This window comes from Salvelinus fontinalis, chromosome 38 (assembly GCF_029448725.1).
Source record: "Salvelinus fontinalis isolate EN_2023a chromosome 38, ASM2944872v1, whole genome shotgun sequence".
Classification (NCBI taxonomy): Eukaryota; Metazoa; Chordata; class Actinopteri; order Salmoniformes; family Salmonidae; genus Salvelinus; species Salvelinus fontinalis.
The window spans coordinates 3,675,445-3,703,358 of record NC_074702.1 but is presented as its reverse complement, the minus strand read 5'-3'; the positions used below and the strand labels follow the sequence as shown (position 1 = coordinate 3,703,358).

The 27,914-nt window shown below is 49.4% G+C and overlaps 1 protein-coding gene across 2 annotated transcripts in view; it reads right to left on the bottom strand.

The window, feature by feature from the left end:
- creb5b (cAMP responsive element binding protein 5b) overlaps positions 1-27,914 on the bottom strand; it is a 96,644-nt gene that overhangs the window by 20,042 nt on the left and 48,688 nt on the right. For both annotated transcript variants that reach the window (XM_055902958.1, XM_055902959.1), the window contains exons 6-7: positions 22,162-22,285; positions 18,142-18,252 (exon numbers count right to left, since the gene is read on the bottom strand). In XM_055902958.1, coding sequence (XP_055758933.1) covers positions 18,142-18,252; positions 22,162-22,285 — 235 coding nt within the window. The remainder of the gene's footprint in view (positions 1-18,141; positions 18,253-22,161; positions 22,286-27,914) is intronic.

Below are 27,914 nucleotides of genomic sequence, written 5' to 3'. Positions count from 1 at the left end.
GGCTGTTCTGCCAGGCAGGTAGAGAGATGCACACACACCCACAGTGGAGGCTACACACCTACACACACCCACCCATACCCCCGCACACACACCCACCGACACAGTCACGCTCACACGCGCACAGCAGGCTAAACATACACTTGGCAGCCTCTCTCTCCCTCTGCCTTTCTCTCTCTCTATCTCTCTCTCTCTCTCTCCTACATGTCAGTCTAATGGATTGGCCTTTCTGCCTCCAGACTACATCCCCACTGGTTCCTCTTGTAAAGCATGAGATGCACACCAGCCAACAGGGTTATCACTACAAAACCCCAGCCTCTGGGGGGAGAGGGGCAGAGGAAGACAGACAGACAAGGAGAGAGAGATAGAGAGAGAGAAAGAGAGAGAGATAGAGAGAGAGGGGGAGGAAGGGAGGGCGAGTGAGAGAGAGAGAGAGACGTATGATCATAGGAGCACAGTCAGGAACAAAGTGCCTGGGCTAATCTAATGTTAGAGGCAAATTGAGACAAAAGGCACCTTGCTGCAGCTATTTCAGAGAGAGAGTAGAAGGAATGTGGAAAGCTGTGCTTCCAAAATCATTCATCTCAATCAGGATTTCAAATATTTATTTGACAGTTTGTATTAATGGACTCTGATAAAGTTTCTGTTTAAAAATATAAACGCAACATGCAACAATTTCAAAGATTTTACTGAGTTACAGTTTATATAAGGAAATGAGTAAATTTGAATTCATCAGGCCCTAACCTACAGATATCACATGACTGGAAATACATGACTGGCTGTTGGCCACAGACACCTTAAAAAAAAGGGGTAGGGGAACATGTGACCAAAACTTCACACTTCACAGTTATATTTTTGTTCATTGTGGTTACACAGGTCGCTAGAATAACAGATCACTTTCCTTGGCTGTGTTGGCGTCTTTACCATGGCAGAAACAGAATGGTTAACAACTGGGTGAACTGTTGAATGGTTAACACCTGGGTGAACGGTTCACACCTGGGTGACCTGTTGAATGGTTAACACCTGGGTGAACTGTTGAATGGTTAACAACTGGGTGAACTGTTGAATGGTTAACACCTGGGTGAATGGTTAACACCTGGGTGAACTGTTGAATGGTTAACACCTGGGTGAACTGTTGAATGGTTAACACCTGGGTGAACTGTTGAATGGTTAACACCTGGGTGAACTGTTGAATGGTTAACACCTGGGTGAATGGTTAACACCTGGGTGAACTGTTGAATGGTTAACAACTGGGTGAACTATTAAATGGTTAACACCTGGGTGAACGGTTAACACCTGGGTGAACTGTTGAATGGTTAAAACCTGGGTGAATTGTTGAATGGTTAACACCTGGGTGAACGGTTCACACCTGGGTGAACTGTTGAATGGTTAACACCTGGGTGAATTGTTGAATGGTTAACACCTGGGTGAACTGTTGAATGGTTAACACCTGGGTAAACTGTTGAATGGTTAACACCTGGGTGAACGGTTAACACCTGGGTGAACTGTTGAATGGTTAACACCTGGGTGAATGGTTCACACCTGGGTGAACTGTTGAATGGTTAACACCTGGGTGAATGGTTAACACCTGGGTGAACTGTTGAATGGTTAACACCTGGTTGAATGGTTAACACCTGGGTGAACTGTTGAATGGTTAACACCTGGGTGAATGGTTAACACCTGGGTGAACTGTTGAATGGTTAACACCTGGGTGAATGGTTAACACCTGGGTGAACTGTTGAATGGTTAACAACAGGGGCAACTGGGCTGGTGTTACCATATGGTTCTGTCTGTCTGCCTCGGATTGGCTAACCACCGTAATTTACCTATTTTTTATTTTTCATTTTGTTACTTTTACCACTTTTTCTCCCCAATTGGTATTTAGAGTCTGTCTCATCACTGCAACTCCCGTACGGGCTCGGGAGAGGCGAAGGTCGAGAGCCGCGCGTCCTCCGAAACACAACCCAACCAAGCCACACTGCTTCTTGACACAATGCCCACTTAACCCGGAAGCCAGTCGCACCAATGTGTTGGAGGAAACACCGTGCACCTGGTGACTGTGTCAGCGTGCACTGCGCCCAGCACACCACAGGAGTCGCTAGTGAGCGATGGGACAAGGACATCCCTGCCCGCTAAACCCTCCCCTAACCCGGACAACGCTGGGCCAATTGTGGGCCACCCAATGGGTCTCCCAGCTGCGCCTGAGCCTGGACTCGAACCCAGAATCTCTAGTGGCACAGCTAGCATTGCGATGCAGAGCCGTAGACCACTGCCCCACTCGGGAGGCCCCTATAATTGACTTCTAATTGTGTTTTCCTTCAGAATGTGTTTCTCTTGTCATTATGAACTAACATGTCACATGCTACATTTAGCTTTAGCATTTACGCTAACATTGGGAACCAAACCTGACAAGAGTGGAGAGAGAGAGGTGACTTAACTGACACCCACAGCCATGAGGAAGTGATGTTACTGAGGCCAGAAAATGACAATATGTTAACAGGCAATGAATCGCATGGGAAATAGGAAGTCTGTACTAATGAGTGAATCTATGACACTATGTAAGAAATGTTAACAGGAAGGGGTGTGGTTGACATTGATGTTTTCACAGTTGTTGTTGAGGAGTTGTACTTAGAAAACTGTAGATGAGAAACTGGTCAGAGAGGTTACATAAAGTGTTAGCCATCTACCCATCTGGTGTTGGCTGGCCGGCTGACTGTCTGGCTGGTTTACCCTGGCCTAGCCCTGCCGGAGGGGAGGGAGCCCTGGAGGCTAGTCCTGTCCCATTCACAGGCCCTGAACCGTACCCTGAATGCCTTCACACATACGCCTCCCATCAGCCTCCCATCAGCCTCCCATCAGCCTCCCATCAGCACAGCTAAAACAACACGCAGTCACCCAAAGACAAACACAGCAGACACACTGCTCTGCTCTGCCCCTGCCCTCCGCCCCTCTGTCCCTCTCAAACACACACACATGCACACATGCACACAGAGAGGAACTCACAAGTAGAAAATAGGTGTTTTGAGACATATTCCTATGCTTGTGAATATGACTGTGGTCCATGGTTGTGGGTGGGTCGTGACCCTGGTGTGGGCACCATGGTGGAAGGAGACACCCACCTCTCTAACTCCCTCCCTCTATCTCTCCCTTCCTTGTCAGGCCTCACCACAGATAAGCTGGCAGACACACACACTGTTAGTGTTTTAACCCTTCACTGTAAACCCTCACCAAGCTCACATTTTATGAGAAACTGTCTGTGGAGAAATACTGACGTTTGACAATATGTAGAAGGATGCTAGTTGACCTGTAAGTCTCTGTGTCCCTGTTAGTTCTCCTCTGTTATGCCTCACTTTACCCTGCACAGACACACACTGCAAGAGGCACTGTTTGTCTCAACACACACACACACACAGTGCAAAAGCACACTCACGATACACACACACACACACACACACACACACACACACACACACACACACACACACACACACACACACACACACACACACACACACACACACACACACACACACACACACACACACACACACACACACACACACACACACACACACACACACACACAGGCACAGGCACAGTTTAACCCTACACACTAGCAGTCAGTCAGTTGTGACAGAACGGCTGCAGCAGTACAGCTCACGTTCAGCTGTGTCCTTGGCTCACCGTCCCTCTCTCTCCAATGACATCACCCCCTGACAATGCCACCATTCATACAGATGTTGCTTTCAAAACCTGGTGATACACTCCTATTGTCTACTGCTGAAATTCTTCTATAACACAACCCATGGTCTAGCCAGAGGTGCTGTCTCTCTGTCTGTCTGTCTGTCTGTCTGTCTGTCTGTCTGTCTGTCTCTCTTTCGCTGTTTCTCTCTCTGTTTCTCTCTCTCTCTCTTTTTCTAACTCTCTATCTTTCTCTCTCTTGCTCTCTCGCTCTCATACCATTTAATGGTGTAAGTAGTTACAAATGACTTGACACAGTTAATCACTCAACATGGAGTGAAGGTGACTTGACACAGTTAATCACTCAACATGGAGTGAAGGTGACTTGACACAGTTAATCACTCAACATGGAGTGAAGGTGACTTGACAGTTAATCACTCAACATGGAGTGAAGGTGACTTGACACAGTTAATCACTCAACATGGAGTGAAGGTGACTTGACACAGTTAATCACTCAACATGGAGTGAAGGTGACTTGACACAGTTAATCACTCAACATGGAGTGAAGGTGACTTGACACAGTTAATCACTCAACATGGAGTGAAGGTGACTTGACACAGTTAATCACCCAACATGGAGTGAAGGTGACTTGACAGTTAATCACTCAACATGGAGTGAAGGTGACTTGACACAGTTAATCACTCAACATGGAGTGAAGGTGACTTGACACAGTTAATCACTCAACATGGAGTGAAGGTGACTTGACACAGTTAATCACTCAACATGGAGTGAAGGTGACTTGACACAGTTAATCACCCAACATGGAGTGAAGGTGACTTGACAGTTAATCACTCAACATGGAGTGAAGGTGACTTGACACAGTTAATCACTCAACATGGAGTGAAGGTGACTTGACACAGTTAATCACCCAACATGGAGTGAAGGTGACTTGACAGTTAATCACTCAACATGGAGTGAAGGTGACTTGACACAGTTAATCACTCAACATGGAGTGAAGGTGACTTGACACAGTTAATCACTCAACATGGAGTGAAGGTGACTTGACACAGTTAATCACTCAACATGGAGTGAAGGTGACTTGACACAGTTAATCACTCAACATGGAGTGAAGGTGACTTGACACAGTTAATCACTCAACATGGAGTGAAGGTGACTTGACACAGTTAATCACTCAACATGGAGTGAAGGTGACTTGACACAGTTAATCACTCAACATGGAGTGAAGGTGACTTGACACAGTTAATCACTCAACATGGAGTGAAGGTGACTTGACACAGTTAATCACTCAACATGGAGTGAAGGTGACTTGACACAGTTAATCACTCAACATGGAGTGAAGGTGACTTGACACAGTTAATCACTCAACATGGAGTGAAGGTGACTTGACACAGTTAATCACTCAACATGGAGTGAAGGTGACTTGACACAGTTAATCACTCAACATGGAGTGAAGGTGACTTGACACAGTTAATCACTCAACATGGAGTGAAGGTGACTTGACACAGTTAATCACTCAACATGGAGTGAAGGTGACTTGACAGTTAATCACTCAACATGGAGTGAAGGTGACTTGACACAGTTAATCACTCAACATGGAGTGAAGGTGACTTGACACAGTTAATCACTCAACATGGAGTGAAGGTGACTTGACACAGTTAATCACTCAACATGGAGTGAAGGTGACTTGACACAGTTAATCACCCAACATGGAGTGAAGGTGACTTGACAGTTAATCACTCAACATGGAGTGAAGGTGACTTGACACAGTTAATCACTCAACATGGAGTGAAGGTGACTTGACACAGTTAATCACCCAACATGGAGTGAAGGTGACTTGACAGTTAATCACTCAACATGGAGTGAAGGTGACTTGACACAGTTAATCACTCAACATGGAGTGAAGGTGACTTGACACAGTTAATCACTCAACATGGAGTGAAGGTGACTTGACACAGTTAATCACTCAACATGGAGTGAAGGTGACTTGACACAGTTAATCACTCAACATGGAGTGAAGGTGACTTGACACAGTTAATCACTCAACATGGAGTGAAGGTGGAAATTGCCTCTTCTTTCTTGACCTCATTGAACAACTCTGTAAATATGACTCTCTCGTACACTTGGTATTTCTGACCTACATATTTGATGTATTTTGCAGAAGCATTTCAATGGTCAAATAAAACTATAGTTTGATCGGGTTTAAAACAATATACAAGTTTAGTAGGATCATAAAACTAAAACTGTGATGATGAAGAGTTGAGGTGAAAAAATCCATCGGCTCAAACTACAACTCTTGCGTCAGGATATCTTTGATGGCCCGTCTCGGTGCACATTATGAAATGTTTCTTTAAGAGAAACTCTCCTTTTTCCCTCCTCAAGTAAAAAGGAGTACATTTAGAGCGTGCCAAGAGTGATGTCATGGGCCCATCCAGTGCCAGGTCCATGGCCAACAGAGCTGCAGTGTAGGAACATGTAGTATTGTTTAACTCATAAGAAACTCAGCACCAAGCCTGACGCTTAGTGACACATTTATTGTCCCTAGTAACAATGTAAACAATAGATAATTACCCAGATAATAAATAACACATTTTTATACACGAGCTGCAGCTCAGAAGCAGAGCTTTTTAAATCTGTCTGCATTTTCCTAAACCAACTGAACGGCAGAGGGAAAGGAACGGGTGATAACAGCTTTACATGAAACAGATACTAACCCACGGTCGGAGACTACACCACTTTCAAATTGGAACCCGCTCACATTTTTGACTTATGTCCTGTGGTTGGCACACAGGGAGACATTGTGTAGAAGTTGATAAGGGTTTGTTGTGGCTCTTCCTGTCCACAGAAATGGAGAGTGAAAGACTTCCATCAAACAAACAATGACATCAAACCATCTTGAAAAATGTACTTTCAGGAACAGAATACTGTACTTCGACAAACACACACACACAGCATGTGTGCACACTTGTACAACTATGTCAGCTGCTACTGAGCGAGTGGTGCAGGGCTGGACTGAGACCAGGGCTGTGAGGGAGAGTGCTGGCTATAGCCTGCTGAGCTCTGGCTCCGAGAAGCGATGTAATGCTTTGGCCTGTCTGTCTGTCTGTCTGTCTGTCTGTCTGTCTGTCTGTCTGTCTGTCTGTCTGTTCCCCTGACCCAACACACCACCCTATTCCCCATACCCAACACGACACCCCACCCTATTCCCCTGACCCAACACGACACCCCACCCTATTCCCCTGACTCAACACAACACACCACCCTATTCCCCTGACCCAACACGACAACACACCACCCTATTCCCCTGACCCAACACAACACACTACCCTATTCCCCTGACCCAACCCAATACACCACCCTATTCCCCTGACCCAACACGACACACTACCCTATTCCCCTGACCCAACACGACACACCACCCTATTCCCCTGACCCAACACAACACACCACCCTATTCCCCTGACCCAACACAACACACCACCCTATTCCCCTGACCCAACACAACACACCACCCTATTCCCCTGACCCATCACAACACACTACCCTATTCCCCTGACCCAACACGACACACCACCCTATTCCCCTGACCCAACACAACACACCACCCTATTCCCCTGACCCAACACAACACACCACCCTATTCCCCTGACCCATCATAACACACCACCCTATTCCCCTGACCCAACACACCACCCTATTCCCCTGACCCAACACAACACACTACCCTATTCCCCTGACCCAACACGACCCACCACCCTATTCCCCTGACCCAACACAAAACACCACCCTATTCCCCTGACCCAACACAACACACCACCATATTCCCCTGACCCAACACAACACACCACCCTATTCCCCTGACCCAACACAACAACACACCACCCTATTCCATTGACCCAACACAACACACCACCCTATTCCCCTGACCCAACACGACAACACACCACACTATTCCCCTGACCCAACACAACACACCACCCTATTCCCCTGACCCAACACACCACCCTATTCCCCTGACCCAACACAACACACCACCCTATTCCCCTGACCCAACACGACAACACACCACACTATTCCCCTGACCCAACACGACACACCACCCTATTACCCTGATCCAACACAACACACCACCCTATTCCCCTGACCCAACACAACACACCACCCTATTCCCCTGACCCAACACAACACACCACCCTATTCCCCTGACCCAACACGACACACCACCCTATTCCCCTGACCATCAAAACACACCACCCTATTCCCCTGACCCAACACAACACACCACCCTATTCCCCTGACCCAACACGACACCCCACCCTATTCCCCTGACCCAACACGACACACCACCCTATTCCCCTGACCCACCACGACACCCCACCCTATTCCCCTGACCCAACACGACACACCACCCTATTCCCCTGACCCAACACGACACCCCACCCTATTCCCCTGACCCAACACGACACACCACCCTATTCCCCTGACCCAACACGACACCCCACCCTATTCCCCTGACCCAACACAACACACCACCCTATTCCCCTGACCCAACACGACACACCACCCTATTCCCCTGACCCATCACAACACACCACCCTATTCCCCTGACCCAACACAACACACCACCCTATTCCCCTGACCCAACACGACACCCCACCCTATTCCCCTGACCCAACACAACACACCACCCTATTCCCCTGACCCAACACGACACCCCACCCTATTCCCCTGACCCAACACAACAACATACCACCCTATTCCCCTGACCCAACACAACACACCACCCTATTCCCCTGACCCAACCCAAAACACCACCCTATTCCCCTGACCCAACACGACACACTACCCTATTCCCCTGACCCAACACGACACACCACCCTATTCCCCTGACCCAACACACCACCCTATTCCCCTGACCCAACACAACACACCACCCTATTCCCCTGACCCAACACAACACACCACCATATTCCCCTGACCCATCACAACACACCACCCTATTCCCCTGACCCAACACACCACCCTATTCCCCTGACCCAACACAACACACCACCCTATTCCCCTGACCCATCACAACACACCACCCTATTCCCCTGACCCAACACACCACCCTAGTCCCCTGACCCAACACGACACACCACCCTATTCCCCTGACCCAACACAACACACCACCCTATTCCCCTGACCCAACACAACACACCACCCTATTCCCCTGACCCAACACAACACACCACCCTATTCCCCTGACCCAACACGACACCCCACCCTATTCCCCTGACCCAACACAACAACACACCACCCTATTCCCCTGACCCAACACAACACACCACCCTATTCCCCTGACCCAACACAACACACCACCCTATTCCCCTGACCCAACACGACACACCACCCTATTCCCCTGACCCAACACGACACACCACCCTATTCCCCTGACCCAACACAACACACCACCCTATTCCCTTGACCCCACCCAACACACCACCCTATTCCCCTGACCCAACACAACAACACACCACCCTATTCCCCTGACCCAACACAACACACCACCCTATTCCCCTGACCCAACACAACACACCACCCTATTCCCCTGACCCAACACACCACCCTATTCCCCTGACCCAACACGACACACCACCCTATTCCCCTGACCCAACACAACACACCACCCTATTCCCCTGACCCAACACAACACACCACCCTATTCCTCTGGCCCATCACAACACACCACCCTATTCCCCTGACCCAACACACCACCCTATTCCCCTGACCCAACACAACACACCACCCTATTCCCCTGACCCATCACAACACACCACCCTATTCCCCTGACCCAACACACCACCCTATTCCCCTGACCCAACACGACACACCACCCTATTCCCCTGACCCAACACAACACACCACCCTATTCCCCTGACCCAACACAACACACCACCCTATTCCCCTGACCCAACACAACACACCACCCTATTCCCCTGACCCAACACAACACACCACCCTATTCCCCTGACCCAACACGACACACCACCCTATTCCCCTGACCCAACACGACACACCACCCTATTCCCCTGACCCAACACAACACACCACCCTATTCCCCTGACCCAACACAACACACCACCCTATTCCCCTGACCCAACACACCACCCTATTCCCCTGACCCAACACAACACACCACCCTATTCCCCTGACCCAACACAACACACCACCCTATTCCCCTGACCCAACACGACACACCACCCTATTCCCCTGACCCATCACAACACACCACCCTATTCCCCTGACCCAACACACCACCCTATTCCCCTGACCCAACACGACACACCACCCTATTCCCCTGACCCAACACAACACACCACCCTATTCCCCTGACCCAACACAACACACCACCCTATTCCCCTGACCCAACACAACACACCACCCTATTCCCCTGACCCAACACACCACCCTATTCCCCTGACCCAACACAACACACCACCCTATTCCCCTGACCCAACACAACACACCACCCTATTCCCCTGACCCAACACGACACACCACCCTATTCCCCTGACCCAACACGACACACCACCCTATTCCCCTGACCCAACACGACACACCACCCTATTCCCCTGACCCAACACACCACCCTATTCCCCTGACCCAACACACCACCCTATTCCCCTGACCCAACACAACACACCACCCTATTCCCCTGACCCAACACGACACACCACCCTATTCCCCTGACCCAACACAACACACTACCCTATTCCCCTGACCCAACACAACACACCACCCTATTCCCCTGACCCAACACAACAACACACCACCCTATTCCCCTGACCCAACACAACACACCACCCTATTCCCCTGACCCAACACAACAGAGCCTCATCAGTCCTGTATCAGCCCTCCCTGTATCAGCCCTCCCTGTATCAGCCCTCCCTGCCTTCAGCCCTGTATCAGCCCTCCCTGCACCAGGCCTCACTGTATCAGCCCTCCCTGTATCAGCCCTCCTTGTTTCAGTCCTATCAGCTCTGTATCAGCCATCCCTGTATCCTGTATCAGCCCTGTATCAGCCCAGTATCAGCCAAGAATCAGCCCTGTATCAGCCCTCCTTGTGTCAGCCATCCCTGTATCAGCCCTGTTCGGCCCATTATTAGCCCAGTATCAGCCCTGTATTTTTGTATAGTTTTTAAAATGTAACCTTTATTTGACTAGGCAAGTCAGCTAAGAACAAACTCGTATTTAAATCAAATCAAATTTTATTTGTCACGTACACATGGTTAGCAGATGCTAATGCGAGTGTAGCGAAATTCTTGTGCTTCTTGTGCAGTAATATCTAACAAGTAATCTAACAATTCCACAACAAGTACCTAATACACACAAATGTAAAGGGATGGAATAAGAATATGTACATATAAATATATGTATGAGCGATGGCCGAGCAGCATAGGCAAGCTGCTGTAGATGGTATAAAATACAGTATATACATATGAGATGAGTAATGTAAGATATGTAAACATTATTAAAGTGGCATTATTAAAGTGACTAGTGAGTCTCTATGTAGGCAGCAGCCTCTCTGAGTTAGTGATTTCTGTTTAGCAGTCTGATTTTCAGTCTCTCGTCCCAGCTTTGATGCACCTGTACTGACCTCGCCTTCTGGATGATAGTGGGGTGAACAGACAGTGGCTCAGGTGGTTGTTGTCCTTGATGATCTTTTTGGCCTTCCTGTGACATCAGGTGCTGTAGGTGTCCTGGAGGGCAGGTAGCTTGCCCCTGGTGATGCGTTGTGCAGACCGCACTACCCTCTGGAGAGCCTTGAGGTTGAGGGCGCTGCAGTTGCCGTACCAGGTAGTGATATAGCCCGACAATTGTGCATCTGTAAAAGTTTGTGAGGGTTTAAGGTGACAAGCCAAATTTCTTCAGCCTCCTGAGGTTGAAGAGGCGCTGTCTGTGTGGGTGAACCATTTCAGTTTGTCTGTGATGTGTACGCCGAGGAACTTAACTTCCCACCTTCTCCACTACTGTCCCTTCGATGTGGATAGGGGGGTGCTCCCTCTGCTGTTTCCTGAAGTCCACGATCATCTTCTTTGTTTTGTTGACGTTGAGTGAGAGGTTGTTTTCCTGACACCACACTCCCAAGTGCCCTCACTTCCTCCCTGTAGGCCGTCTCGTCGTTGTTGGTTATCAAGCCCACTACTGTTGTGTCGTCTGCAAACTTGATGATTGAGTTGGGGCGTGCATGGCCACGCAGTCATGGGTGAAAAGGGAGTACAGGAAGGGGCTGAGCACGCACCCTTGTGGGGCCCCAGTGTTGAGGGTCAGCGAAGTGGTGATGTTGTTTCCTACCTTCACCACCTGGGGGCGGCTCGTCAGAAAGTCCAGGATCCAATTGCACAGGGCGGGGTTGAGACCCAGGGCCTCCAGCTTAATGATGAGCTTGGAGGGTACTATGGTGTTGAATGCTGAGCTGTAGTCAATGAACAGCATTCAGCATTCTTACATAGGTATTCCTCTTGTCCAGATGGGATAGGGTAGTGTGCAGTGTGATGGCGATTGCATCGTCTCTTGACCTGTTGGGGCGGTATGCAAACTGAAGTGGGTCTAGGGTGGCAGGTAAGGTGGAGGTGATATGATCCTTGACTAGTCTCTCAAAGCACTTCATGATGACAGAAATGAGTGCTTGATAGTCATTTAGTTCAGTTATCTTTGCCTTCTTGGGTACAGGAACAATGGTAGCCATGTTGAAGCATGTGGGGACTGCAGGCTGGGATAGGGACCGATTGAATATGTCCATAAACACACCAGCCAGCTGGTTTCCGCATGCTCTGAGGATACGGCTAGGGATGACGTCTGGGCCAGCAGCCTTGCGAGGTTTAACACGTTTAAATGTCTTACTCACATCGGCCACGGAGAATGAGAGGGGGGGGGGGGGCGCAGTCCTTAGTAGCGGGCCGTGTCGGTGGCACTGTGTTATCCTCAAAGCAGGCATTGAAGGTATTTAGTTTGTCTGGAAGCAATACGTCAGTGTCCGTGATATGGCTGATTTTCTTTTTATAGTCCGTAATTGCCTGTAGACCCTGCCACATATGTCTTGTGTCTGAGCCGTTGAATAGCGACTCCACTTTGTCCCTATACAGACATTTCACTTGTTTGATTTCCTTGCGGAGGGAATAATTACACTGTTTATATTCGGCCATATTCCCAGTCCTCTTTCCATGGTTAAATGCGGTGGTTTGCGTGTTCAGTTTTGCGCGAATGCTGCCATCCATCCATGGTTTTTGGTTAGGGTGGGTTTTACAGGTGGTACAACATCTCCAATGCACTTCCTTATAAACTCACTCACCGAGTCAGCATATAGATCGATGTTATTCTCTGAAGCTGCCCGGAACATTTCCCAGTCCACATGATCAAAACAATCTTGAAGCGTGGATTCCGATTGGTCAGACCAGCATTGAATGGTTCTAGTCACGGGTACATGTTTGAGTTTCTGCCTATAAGACGGTAAGAGCAAGACAGAGTCGTGGTCGGATTTGCAAAAGGGAGGGCCTTGTATGCATCGCGGAAGTTAGAGTAGCAGTGGTCCAGTGTATTGCTCGCGAGAGTGCTGCAATCAATATGCTGATAGAATTTAGGTAGTCTTGTTCTCAAATTTGCTTTGTTAAAATCCCCAGCTACAATAAATGCAGCCTCAGGATATATGGTTTCCAGTTTACAGAGAGTCCAATGAAGTTCCTTGAAGGCAGTCGTGGTATCTGCTTGAGGGGGTATATACACAGCTGTGACGATAACTGACGTGAATTCTCTTGGGAGATAATATGGTTGGCATTTGATTGTAAGGAATTCTAGGTCAGGTGAACAGAAGGACTTGAGTTTCTGTATGTTGTTATGAGTCGTTAATCATGAAGCATACAACCCTGCCCTTTTTCTTCCCAGAGAGATATTTATTTCTGTCGGCACGACACATGAAGAAACCCGGTGGCTGTACCGACTTCGACAACATATCCCCAGAGAGCCATGTTTCCGTGAAACAGAGAATGTTACAATCTCTGATGTCTCTCTGGAAGGCAACCCTTGCCCTAATTTTGTCCACCTTGTTGTGTAGAGACTGGACATTGGCGAATAGTATACTCGAAAGCAGTGTGCACGCCTTAGAAGCCTGACCAGGAGGCCGCTCCATCTACCTCTTCTGCGGCAACGTTGTTTTGGGTCGGCCTCTGGGATTAGATCAAATGCCCTGGGTGGTGGTCGTAACGAAGGATCCGCTTGGGGAAAGTCGTATTCCTAATCGTAATGTTGGTAAGTTGACGTCGCTCTGATATCCAATAGTTCTTCCTGGCTGTACGTAATAACACTTAAGATTTTCTGGGCTAACAATGTAAGAAATAATACAGAAAAAAACTAAATACTGCATAATTTCCTAAGGATTTAGGAATCTCTGTCGACGCTATCTTGCCATCTTACAATGACGGCGTACATTGACCAAACCCGGACGATGCTGGGCCAATTGTTTGCCGCCCTATGGGACTCCCAATCACGGCAGGTTGTGATACAGCCTGGAATCAAACCAGGGTGTCTGTAGTGACGCCTCAAGCACTGAGATGCAGTGCCTTAGACCGCTGCACCACTCGGGAGCCCCACTGTATCAGCCCTCTCTGTATCAACCCCGTATCAGCCCTCTCTGTATCAACCCCGTATCACCCCTCCCTGTATCAGTCCTGTATCAGCCCTCCCTGTATCAGCCCTCCCTATATCAGCCCTCCCTATATCAGCCCTCCCTATATCAGCCCTCCCTGTATCAGCCCTCCCTATATCCGCCCTCCCTATATCAGCCCTCCCTATATCAGCCCTCCCTATATCCGCCCTCCCTGTATCAGCCCTCCCTGTATCAGCCCTGTATCAGCCCTCCATATATAAGCTCTCCCTGTATCAGCCCTGTATCAGCCCTCCCTGTATCAGCCCTCCCTGTATCAGCCCTCCCTATATCAGCCCTGTATCAGCCCTCCCTATATCCGCCCTGCCTTCAGCCCTCCCTGTATCAGCCCTGTATCAGCCCTCCCTATATCAGCCCTGTATCAGCCCTGTATCAGCCCTCCCTGTATCAGCCCTCCCTATATCAGCCCTCCCTATATCAGCCCTGTATCAGCCCTCCCTGTATCAGTCCACCCTGTATCAGCCCTGTATCAGACCTCCATATATCAGCCATGTATCAGCCCTCCCTATATCAGCCCTCCCTGTATCAGCCCTCCCTGTATCAGCCCTCCCTGTATCAGCCCTGTATCAGCCCTCCCTATATCAGCCCTGTATCAGCCCTCCCTGTATCAGCCCTCCCTATATCAGCCCTCCCTATATCAGCCCTGTATCAGCCCTCCCTATATCAGCCCTCTCTATATCAGCCCTCCCCATATCAGCCCTGTATCAGCCCTGTATCAGCCCTCCCTATATCCGCCCTGCCTTCAGCCCTCCCTGTATCAGCCCTCCCTATATCAGCCCTCCCTGTATCAGCCCTCCCTGTATCAGCCCTCCCTATATCCACCCTGCCTTCAGCCTTACCTGTATCAGCCCTGTATCAGCCCTCCCTATTTCAGCCCTGTATCAGCCCTCCCTATATCAGCCCTCCCTATATCAGCCCTCCCTATATCAGCCCTCCCTATATCAGCCCTCCCTATATCAGCCCTCCCCATATCAGCCCTGTATCAGCCCTCCCTATATCTGCCCTGCCTTCAGCCCTCCCTGCAGCTCATTAACTATTTACACTAGAGACAGACAGAGACAGGTCTCCCTAGGCCTCCTAGCAGCTCAGCCCCACCGCAAAATCTATTAGCCGTCATTAGCCCCCCAAACCTCGGGCCCTCAGCAGCAGCAGACACTCCCACTGGGCAGGAGAGGGTTAACTCCGCCAGGGGAGGCCTTCAGTTACCACAACACACATCTCTCTCTCCAGCATCTTTTATCAATTTCTGTCTTTCAAATTCTCTCTTTCTCACCCCACCCCCCACTTGATCTATCTATTTCCCACTTTCTCTCTCTCTCTCTCTCTCTCTCTCTCTCTCTCTCTCTCTCTCTCTCTCTCTCTCTCTCTCTCTCTCTCTCTCTCTCTCTCTCTCCCCCCCCTCCCCCTCCCCCTCCCCCTCCCTCTCCCTTCCTACCTCCCTCTCCCCCTCCCTCCATCTCTCTTAATGTAAATGTTCCTGTAGTGAGCGGCTGGGCCAGGGGTCTGAGGCTCTGAGGTTGTAAAGCTGGGGGGGTGTGGGGTTACAGTGAGGGAGATTTCCCATTGGCGGAAAGTCAACATGGTCCAGGGTAACGCGATTAGGGCTGGATCAAGTGCATCGCAGGGGACATATGGACCTGATCACGCCGCAGACACCCGATAGCACGGCCGTATTTATCGACTTGGCCCGGGTGCGGATATTACAGACACCAGAGATCCCCTGAAACCCCTGTTCCCCCCGCTTCCCCATCCCTTCCCCACTCCGACCGTCAGTTCCTTATGAAAACCACGCTGGAGATCTGAGCCTGATAAGCCCATTAGGCTCTCACTCTCTGTCCACAATCATGGGATTCCATCAGGACCTTTCAAGATATCAGGGCCATTCAAAATGTCAGGGCCCAAATCTCAAACCATCTGGTCATGAATATAGTATGAATGAATAACTGACTGGTCAAGCAGCCTGTAGGTTAGTCCAGTAAGGAAGCCTTGGTCGTTTTCTGAGGACTGTCGGCTTGTGTTTATTAGTGGCCTTGGCATTTACAATTCAATTACAACGATAGGCGAGAGGGGAAATAAAAGGAAAATATCTGGATGTCTGGATGGAGGCCAATGCAGAGATAAGACTAAAACACTAATATTGTCTTACTCCAGCGTGTTACCATAGGAACAGCAGGAGAGATCCAAAAGACTACAAAGACGATCAATCTAGAGAGGGAGAGCAGGAGGAAGAGGGACGCGTAAGTGCCCTGAGAATGCGCCCTCTCTCTCCCCCCTTTCTCTCCCTCCCTCTCTCTCTCCTCCTCTCTCTCCCTCTCCCTCTCTCGCCCTCTTTCTCTCTCTCCCTCTCTCTCTCCTCTCTCTCTCCCTCTTTCCCTCACTCTCCCTCTTTCTCTCTCTCTCTCGTCTATCAGAGCAATCACTGCTAATGACCTCTCACTGTCTTGCTATCTCACTCTCCCTCTGTTTATCTCTCTCTCTCTCACTCTCTCCCTCCCATCGCTACTTCTCTCTTCCCTCTCTTTCTACCCCGCCTCTCAATCTCACCAACCTCAGTAATCAGTGGGCCATTAAACAAGTCAGGAGAGCAAACAGCACTTTATTCTGACCAGCCACTTGCCTTAGACCACCTCCTTCTGCCTCTCTCTGCCGCTCTCTCTCTCTGCTGCTCTCTCTCTGCATATCTCTGCCTCTCTCTTTCTCTCTCTCTCTCTGCCTCTCGCTCTCTCTCTGCCTCTCTCTCTCACTCTCTCTCTCTGCCTCTCTCTCTCACTCTTTCTCTGCCTCTCTCTGCCACTCTCTCTCTCTCTGCTGCTCTCTCTCTGCCTCTCTCTCTCTCTCTCTCTGCTGCTCTCTCTCTGCCTATCTCTGCCTCTCTCTCTCTTTCTCTCTCTCTCTGCCTCTCGCAATCTCTCTCACTCTCTCTCTGCCTCTCTCGCTCTGCCTCTCTCTCTCACTCTCTCTCTCTCTGCCTCTCTCACTCTCTCTCTGCCTCTCTGCCTCCCTCTTTTGCTCTCTCTCTGCATCTCTCCGCTTCTTCTCTCGTTCCTCTACCCCCTCCTCCCTCTCTCCTTTCTTCTGTCATCTCCTATCTTCGCTCCTCTCCTCCCTCTCTTTTCCCTCTACCCCCTCTCCATTTCTCCCTCTCTCTCTCCCTCGCAGTCCTCCCTCTCGCTCAGCCTTCTCTCACTCCCCTCCTCTCTCTAACTGCCTGCTTTGTGAGGGATGAGGTCATTCCATTTCCATCCCGCTGTGTTAAACTAGTGCTAACAAGTTGCACAATTCCACAACATGTTCTGTACATTAAGATATACATCAGTCAGCCTGTCGGTGCAGTGCGGTGGGCAGCCCAGCCCCAGCCACATAAAGGGCCTTTTATTCAGGCTCTCTGAGACTCCAGCCCAGCACTGCTCTGCTCTGCTCCTACAGGTTCAGACCTAGCAGCTTTGATTTCACACACACGCACGGACGCACACGCACACGCACGCACGCACACACACACACACACACACACACACAAAATGATGAAATCCGCACAGAGACTTTAAAGCAAGCGCAGCTTTTTGTTGGCATGACCAAGTGGAAAAGTGAACGCTATAAAACATTGAGCATGTATCTGTGTGTGGAAGGGTATGTGGAAGGGTGTGTGGAAGGGTGTGTGTGTGCGTGCATCTGCATGTGTGTGTTTTTATTATTCAGGTGTATTTCGTGTGTGTATGTGTGTGTTGGTGAGGATTGAGACTCACCAGTTTGGCCTCAGAGTGCATGGAGGGTCCGTGAGGTGAGGAACAGGAGCTGGGATGGTTGGGGCCCTGCATACCCATCATACTGGAACACATAGACATCTGCCTCTCCATCTGAGGACCACAACAATATATCACACTACGGCAACACACACACACACACACACACACACACACACACACACACACACACACACACACACACACACACACACACACACACACACACACACACACACACACACGTGTCTGACAAAGACAGTGCTATTAACAGACACACACCCTGGTAGTAGCTTCCTGTTTTAACTCCCTCACTGCTGGGCTGGCTTCCTGTTTTAACTCCCTCACTGCTAGGCTGTCTTCCTGTTTTAACTCCCTCACTGCTGGGCTTGCTTCCTGTTTTAACTCCCTCACTGCTGGGCTGGCTTCCTGTTTTAACTCCCTCACTGTCCCCCACTACCCCACTAACCCTCCCAACAACCCCCCCACCCCTCTGATGTCCCCCACTACCACACTAACCCTCCCAACAACCCACCAACCCCCCTGATGTCCCCCACTACCCCACTAACCCTCCCAACAACCCCCCCACCCCCCTGATGTCCCCCACTACCCCACTAACCCTCCCAACAACCCACCAACCCCCCTGATGTCCCCCACTACCCCACTAACCCTCCCAACAACCCACCAACCCCCCTGATGTCCCCCACTAACCCTCCCAACAACCCCCCACCCCCCTGATGTCCCCCACTACCCCACTAACCCTCCCAACAACCCCCCCCACCCCCCTGATGTCCCCCACTAACCCCACTAACCCTCCCAACAACCCACCAACCCCCCTGATGTCCCCCACTACCCCACTAACCCTCCCAACAACCCACCAACCCCCCTGATGTCCCCCACTACACCACTAACCCTCCCAACAACCCCACCCCCCACCCCCCTGATGTCCCCCACTACCCCACTAACCCTCCCAACAACCCCCCCACCCCTCTGATGTCCCCCACTACCCCACTAACCCTCCCAACAACCCCCCCACCCCTCTGATGTCCCCCACTACCCCACTAACCCTCCCAACAACCCCCCACCCCCCTGATGTCCCCCACTAACACTCCCAACAACCCCCCACCCCCCTGATGACCCCCACTACCCCACTAACCCTCCCAACAACCCACCAACCCCCCTGATGTCCCCCACTACCCCACTAACCCTCCAAACAACCCCCCCACCCCCCTGATGTCCCCCACTACCCCACTAACCCTCCCAACAACCCCCCACCCCTCTGATGTCCCCCACTACCCCACTAACCCTCCCATCAACCCCCCACCCCCCTGATGTCCCCCACTAACACTCCCAACAACCCCCCTACCCCCCTGATGACCCCCACTACCCCACTAACCCTCCCAACAACCCCCCCACCCCTCTGATGTCCCCCACTACCCCACTAACCCTCCCAACAACCCCCCACCCCCCTGATGTCCCCCACTACCCCACTAACCCTCCCAACAACCCCCCCCCCCCCCACCCCCTGATGTCCCCCACTACCCCCCCACCCCCCTGATGTCCCCCACTACCCCACTAACCCCCCCAACAACCCCCCACCCCTCTGATGTCCCCCACTACCCCAACAACCCTCCCAACAACCCCCCATCCCCCCTGATGTTCCCCACTATCCCACTAACCCTCCCAACAACCCCCCCACCCCCTGATGTCCCCCACTACCCCACTAACCCTCCCAACAACCCCCCCACCCCCCTGATGTCCCCCACTACCCCACTAACCCCCCAAACAACCCCCCACCCCCTGATGACCCCCAAAACCTCACTAACCCTCCCAACAACCCCCCACCCCCCTGATGACCCCCACTACCCCCTGATGCACCTCTCCCCGTCCACAGAGGCCCAGCCCCAGAACCCCTCCACACAGCCTTAATTGCTCTAAGTGTGTTTTGTGTGTAAATATCACCCAAACCTGCACCCCTTTCCTGACCCGTCAATCTTCCTCCAGAAAGCCTCAGCTCCTAATTGAATAAACATGGGAGGTTTTTTCCACACCATAAACACAGCCTGTCTTGTGTTACCATGAGAACATATGTGGTATCATTAGAATTATGATACGGGGAGCTTTCTCAGAGTTGTTATCATTCCCTGTCTGTCTCCCACTACTGCACCGACCTTAAATCTCATTGGCTTGATTAGAATATAGTCAGAGATGAAGAGCCAGCGTCTGAAAGCCACACTGCAGGAGATGGTCGTTTGGATAAATAGTGATGAATCATTTACATTGTGGGAAATACATGGGAAAACACACAGATATTACAGACTGAAAGAGGGGATGAGATGTGTGTAGGTAGCGTGTGTATGTGTGTGTGTGTGTGTGTGTGCGTGCGTGCGTGTGTGTGAATCAGTGTGTACATCAGTGGAGGCTCCTCAGAGGAGGAAGGGGAGGACCATCCTCCTCAGTGAATTTTATAAAAATAAAAATGGTAAAACATTTAAATCCCTTTGAGATAAAACTATACTAAATATATTCACGTCACCAAAAGATTTATTAAAACACTATTTTGTAAAGAAGGTCTACAGTAGCCTCAACAGCACTCTGTAGGGTAGAACCATTGTGTAGCTGGAGGACAGCTAACTTCCGTCCTCCTCTGGGTACATTGAATTCAATACAAAACCTAGGAGGCTCATTGTTCTCAACCCCTTCCACAGACTTACATAGTAATTATGACAACTTCCAGAGGATGTCCTCCAACCTATCAGAGATCTTGCAGCTTGAACAGACATGTTGTCCATCCAATCAAATGATCAGAGAATGAATCTAGTACTGAAAGATAGCTAGTGCTGCAGTGCATTCCATTTGTAGTTGACTTAAAGAGAGGGAAAGTGTAAAGGCAGTCAATGTTGTTCTCCTCCTCAACCGAGGAGGAGCATGGATAGGACCAAGATGCGGATTGAGGGAAATAAGCCATCTTTTAATGAAAACAGCAAAACAATACACTACAAAACTACAAAACAACAAATGAGACTAACCTTCAACTGTCCTGTGAGGACACAGGAACAAACACCCACAAAAACCTACTGCCTATGGCTACCTTAAATCTGGCTCCCAATCAGAGACAAATGAATGACAGCTGTCTCTGATTGAGACCCAATCTAGGCAGCCATAGACATAACTAGACAACCTAACAAACACTATCCCATACACATACAACACCCATGGACTAACCAGACACACACAACATACAATGCCCACCCCAACTCACGCCCTGACCAACTAAACATAATCAAAATAACATAAAAATAGGTCAGGAACGTTACAGAAAGACAATAGTTGAACAGTTTTGAACAAATTAATTTATGCCAATATGAAGAAGAATTAAGAGAGAAATATATATAGAGAGAGAGAGTAATTTTTTTCCAATTTCAGTTTCACTTACTTATCTAGAAAATGCAGCTAGCTAGTGTAGCCTACTGAAACACCCTACTCAAACATAGGGATGCTATGTTAGCTAGCTGGCTATGACTTTCCAGCACAACCCTGGAACTCTTCCAAGTCAAGGTGTTACTAATTTATTGCCCCCGGGGCCCGTCGGTGTAACTGCTTACTGACTATACACTGTAACGTTACTGCATGATTGTAGCGGGTTTACTAACACATTAGTTCTACTAGCTATGCTGACTAGGACGTTACTTTAGCTAATATGATGACAACGATGTAGGCTGTGTGTAGCGGTTTGGCTTGGAAAGGTTTTTACTCCTGGTCACGTACAGCTGATGTGTTGTGCATTGAAGTCCACAAGCGTAAGGAAGAGGTGCGTGCGTGTGTGTGTGTGTGTGTGTGTGTGTGTGTGTGTGTGTGTGTGTGTGTGTGTGTGTGTGTGTGTGTGTGTGTGTGTGTGTGTGTGTGTGTGTGTGTGTGTGTGTGTGCGTACATGTGTGTGTGTGTGTGTGTGTGTGTGTGTGTGTGTGTGTGTGTGTGTGTGTGTGTGTGTGTGTGTGTGTGTGTGTGTGTGTGTGTACTCACAGGCATCAGTACAGAGGAGCCTTGCATGGTGGGGTCTGGCAGGGTTCCAGCCATGGAGGCAGGCAGTGGCTGTCTCTGTCTGTTCCGTAGGTGCAGTAGTGATGACAGGGAGCCAGGGACAGGCCTAGGCACACACACACACACACACACACACACACACACACACACACACACACACACACACACACACACACACACAGGACAGGGAAAGCGTATTAAACATCATCCTGAACATACGTTCCAAGTTAGAGAGATAATAAATCATGTGCATATCTTTATCATAAGAACATCACCACATAACAGCAATAGACACATTTTATGTTCTAACAGGTGTGTTACTTCACTTCAGGTTATGGGGAGTAGCAGGAACACTATTAGAGGGGTGGGGAGCAAACATACAAACACGCTTCTATCCACCTTGCAGGCAGCTTTTCCATCCAGTCTTTAAATCAGTGTCCCAGTTCCAGCTTGTTTAGGCTTGGAGACATGTCAGTCTACATCCTCCCTGTAGTCTTTGGTGTATAGTTGTTTACACTTGAGGCTTTACTAACAAGACAGACAGTAAAGGATGCTGTACAGTAACTCTCCCCTCTCCTCTCCTTTCCTCTATTCTCACCTCCTATCTCTTTTCTCCTCTCGCCTCCTCTCCACTCGCCTCCTCTCCTCTCGCCAACTCTCCTCTCACCTCCTATCCCCTTCTCTCCTCTTGCCTTCTCTCCTCTCCTCTCGCCTCCTATCCCCTTCTCTCCTCTCCTCTCGCCTCCTATCCCCTTCTCTCCTCTTGCCTTCTCTCCTCTCCTCTCGCCTCCTATCCCCTTCTCTCCTCTCCTCTCGCCTCCTATCCCCTTCTCTCCTCTTGCCTTCTCTCCTCTCCTCTCGCCTCCTATCCCCTTCTCTCCTCTCCTCTCACCTCCTCTCCTCTCACCTTCTCTGCTCTCCAAAGCACTGACCAGGCTACCGAATGTCGCAGCGGTCTAAGGCACTGCATCTCAGTGCTAGAGGCGTCACTGCAGATCCTGGTTCGATTCCAGGGAGTATCACAACCGGCCGTGATTGGGAGTCCTATAGGGCGGCGCACAATTGGCCCAGCATCGTCCGGGTTAGGGAAGGGTTTGGCTGGGGTAGGCCGTCATTGTAAATAAGAATTTGTTCCTAACTGACTTGCCTAGCTAAATAAAGGTTAAACAAAAATAAAAGAAATAAAAGAAGCCACTCCTCAGTAAAAGTACACAGAGATCCTGGATGAAAACCTGCTCCAGAAAGTTCACCTTCCAACAGGACAACGACCCTAAGCACACAACCAAGACAATACAATACAGGAGTGGCTTCGGGACAAGTCTCTGAATGTCCTTGAGTGGCCCAGCCAGAGCCCGGACTTGAACCCGATCGAACATCTCTGGAGAGACCTGAAAATAGCTGTGCAGCGACGCTCCCCATCCAACCTGACAGAGCTTGAGAGGAGCTGCAGAGAAGAATGGGAGGAACTCCCCAATTACAGGTGTGCCAAGATTGTAGCGTCATACCCAAGACTTGAGGCTGTAAACGTTGCCAAAGTGCTTCAACAATGTACTGAGTAAATGGTCTGAATGCTTATGTAAATGTGATATTTCTGTATTTTTATTTTTAAAAATTGCAAAAATGACGAAAAACCTGTTTTTGCTTTGTCATAATGGGATATTGTGTGTAGATTGATGAAGGGGAAAAAACGATTTAATCAATTTTAGAATAAGGATATAACGTAACAAAATGTGTAAAAGTCAAGGGGTCTGAATAGTTTCTGAATGCACCGTACATCTTCATATTAAAGCCAGTGTTGTAATAATCAAGTGTAACAACTACAAAGACCCTGGTTGATGTCTTCTCCAATACCATCCAAACATGGCAAAGAGACATACCAGTCCCTGCATGGTGGAACTTCCAATGGGAATGTCTCTGTCCGTAATGTAACCACACAGTGTGCACTGGCTGACATGCCAATTCACAGTAGCACCCACATCAATAAATCACATGTAGGGATTAGGACCAGGCTAGAGGCTGGAGGCTGTATACTTACACTGCAGAACAAGGCTTGTTTCAGCCACTCACTCACTCACTGGATGCTTCCCCAATGGCACCCTATTCCCTGTATAGTGCACTTCTTTTGACCAGGGCCCATAACCATTTGTGACGCATTCACTCACACGCTTGCTCTGGACTGCAGCAAATGAACGATCAAACTATCCAGACCACTATCTGGGGTTGGTGGCGTGACATCATTTATACAACTGCCACCAAATCCCTGTCAGTAAGAACACAGGCTCCCAGCTGCCTGCTCTCCACTAGCCTAGCCTACTACACCCGTATCCACATACAGTAGGCTAACCTTAGCTAGCCTAGCCTACTACACCCGTCTCCTCATACAGTAGGCTAACCTTAGCTAGCCTAGCCTACTACACCCATCTCCTCATACAGTAGGAAAACCTTAGCTAGCCTAGCCTACTACACCCGTCTCCTCATACATTAGGCTAACCTTAGCTAGCCTAGCCTACTACACCCATCTCCTCATACAGTAGGAAAACCTTAGCTAGCCTAGCCTACAACACCCGTCTCCTCATACAGTAGGCTAACCTTAGCTAGCCTAGCCTTCTATACCCGTCTCCTGATACAGTAGGGCAACCTTAGCTAGCCTAGCCTACTACACCCATCTCCTCATACAGTAGGCTAACCATAGCTAGCCTAGCCTACTACACCCATCTCCTCATACAGTAGGCTAACCTTAGCTAGCCTAGCCTAGCCTACTACACCCGTCTCCTCATACAGTAGGCTAACCTTAGCTAGCCTAGCCTACTACACCCGTCTCCTCATACAGAAGTCTACCTTAGCTAGCCTAGCCTACTACACCCGTCTCCTCATACAGAAGTCTACCTTAGCTAGCCTAGCCTACTACACCAGTCTCCTCATACAGTAGGCTAACCTTAGCTAGCCTAGCCTAGCCTACTACACCATTTTTCCTCATACAGAAGTCTAACCAACTTTGAGGAACCATACATCCTCTAAGCCTAATAACCGTAACAACCAGTATTCATTGTGATTCTGCTACTCAATGCTTTGGTAAAGGTCTATTTCCATGGACATTTGCCAATGACCGCTGACCAGAGACGTTTAGGTTAGTGACGCTAAACGTCTGGATGTAAACGATGGGCCGCTCCATCCCGGCTGTGATTGAGGTAATAGCATAGAGTTAGTGTTAGCACTGGAGAATGATGGACAAATGGGGCTGTCGCTGAGCAAATGTTCCCCCACCTGAACAAATACCTGTATTTTCCCAGACCTAAATGTGTGCATTTACGCTCCAGACACACACGCACGCACGCACGCACGCACGCACGCACGCACGCACACACACACACACACACACACACACACACACACACACACACACACACACACACACACACACACACACACACACACAGAGGACAATTACGGTTGGGACGATATGTCATGTCTGTCCAACATTGTGATTCGTCACAATCACAAGCATTCAGCAGCACATGTGACATGTGGCAGGAGGAAAGGGGAGACTATGTGAAGGTAAACACTTCCACATGGGGAAAGGCATGTAGGTACAATGAGGCTGACGTAGGACACACATTCAACATGTGCTGTGCTAGCTGTGTGATTGGGTTCACCCCTTTGACAAACTGGCTGGGATTCATGTCCATAATGGCAGTTCTAATGAAATCAACATGTTTATTCAAGTCTCTTCAAGGCCTTCTGGGCAAGACAAAACTGCATTGAGAAATGCAAATTTATAGCCACCACCACAAAGCAACATTAAAGAAGCACTGGGTTCAGGTTTGCCAAAGATTCAACGTGGCTCAATACCCCGTCCCTTTAAACTGTACGGCCCCAACGCCACAAGCTGTACCCACAACACAGGGCTATACCAAAAGGTGTGTGTGTGTGTGTGTGTGTGTGTGTGTGTGTGTGTGTGTGTGTGTGTGTGTGTGCGTGCGTGCGTGCGTGCGTGCGTGCGTGCGCGTGTGCGTGCGTGTGTGTCTGTATGTGTTTCAAAGCACAGGGGACAGGAAAGGCAGATCACCAACACCACAAGCTGTAGGCACAACACAGGGCCATACCAAAAGGGATGTGTGTGTGTGTGTGTGTGTGTGTGTGTGTGTGTGTGTGTGTGTGTGTGTGTGTGTGTGTGTGTGTGTGTGTGTGTGTGTGTGTGTGTGTGTGTGTGTGTGTGTGTGTGTGTGTGTGTGTGTGTGTGTGTGTGTGTGTGTGTGTGTGTGTGTGGAACGGCAGGCTGTGTCTCCACAGTGGGGATTGCTAATAGTGTGGGCAGCAGGCAGCAGGCCCCTTGGGACAGCAGGTACACTGTGGTCAGTCCTGACAATAGACTCTATCTCACATTACTGAGTGCTTCTCCTCTCCTCCTCTCCTCGTCTTGTCTCCTCTTCTCCATTTTCCTCTACTTTCCTCCTCTCCTCTCCTTCTGTCCTCCACCCCTCCTCGCCTCTCCTCTTCTCTCCTGTCTACCTCTTCTCTCCTCCTCTCCTTCTGTCCTCTTCTCCACCCCTCCTCTCCTCCTCTTCTCTCCACCCTCCTCTCCCCTACACCATGACATCACTGCTACCCCTCACCTACCCGTCCCCCCTCTTTATCATTCTCTATTCCTCTCTGTCCTCCCCACTGACACTGCCAGGTCTCTAGAAGTCTGTTCTAGAAGTCTGTTCTAGAAGTTTGTTCTAGAAGTCTGTTCTAGAAGTCAGTTCTAGAAGTCTGTTGTTGACTCCTCATGGTGCCTACTGTATGTCTGAGATCACATCAAACCACTATACTCGTCGCCAAACCCACTGGCTACAGGTTATCTACAAGTCTCTGCTAGGTAAAGCCCCACCTTATCTCAGCTCACTGGTCACCATAGCAGCACCCACTCGTAGCACGCGCTCCAGCAGGTATATCTCACTGGTCATCCCCCAAAGCCAATTCCTCCTTTGGTCGCCTTTCCTTCCAGTTCTCTGCTGCCAATGACTGGAACAAACTGCAACAATCTCTGAAGCTGGAGACTCATATCTCCCTCACTAGCATTTAAGCACCAGCTGTCAGAGCAACTCACAGATCACTGCACCTGTACATAGCCCATCTGTAAACACCCCATCTATCTACCTCATCCCCATACTGTATTTATTTATTTATCTTGCTCCTTTGCACCCCAGTATCTCTACTTGCACATTCATCTTCTGCACATCGACCATTCCAATGTTTAATTGATAAATTGTAATTACTTCGCCACCATGGCCTATTTATTGCCTTAACTTATCTTACCTCATTTGCACTCACTGTATATAGACTTTTCTACTGTATTATTGACTGTATGTTTTGTTTATTCCATGTGTAACTCTAAATAAAGGTGAAATAAAAAATGTAAAATAAAACTCTCTGTTGTTGTATGTGTCGAATTGCTATGCTTTATCTTGGCCAGGTCGTAGTTGCAAATGAGAACTTGTTCTCAACTAGCCTACCTGGTTAAATAAAGGTCAAATAAATGTAAAAAATATATATATACTACTGGGTCTAAGCTACAAATCCCAGGGTCAGCACAGCCACACAGCCACACAGCCACACACACACACACACACACACACACACACACACACACACACACACACACACACACACACACACACACACACACACACACACACACACACACACACACACACACACACACACACACACACACAGGCACACACACAGGCACA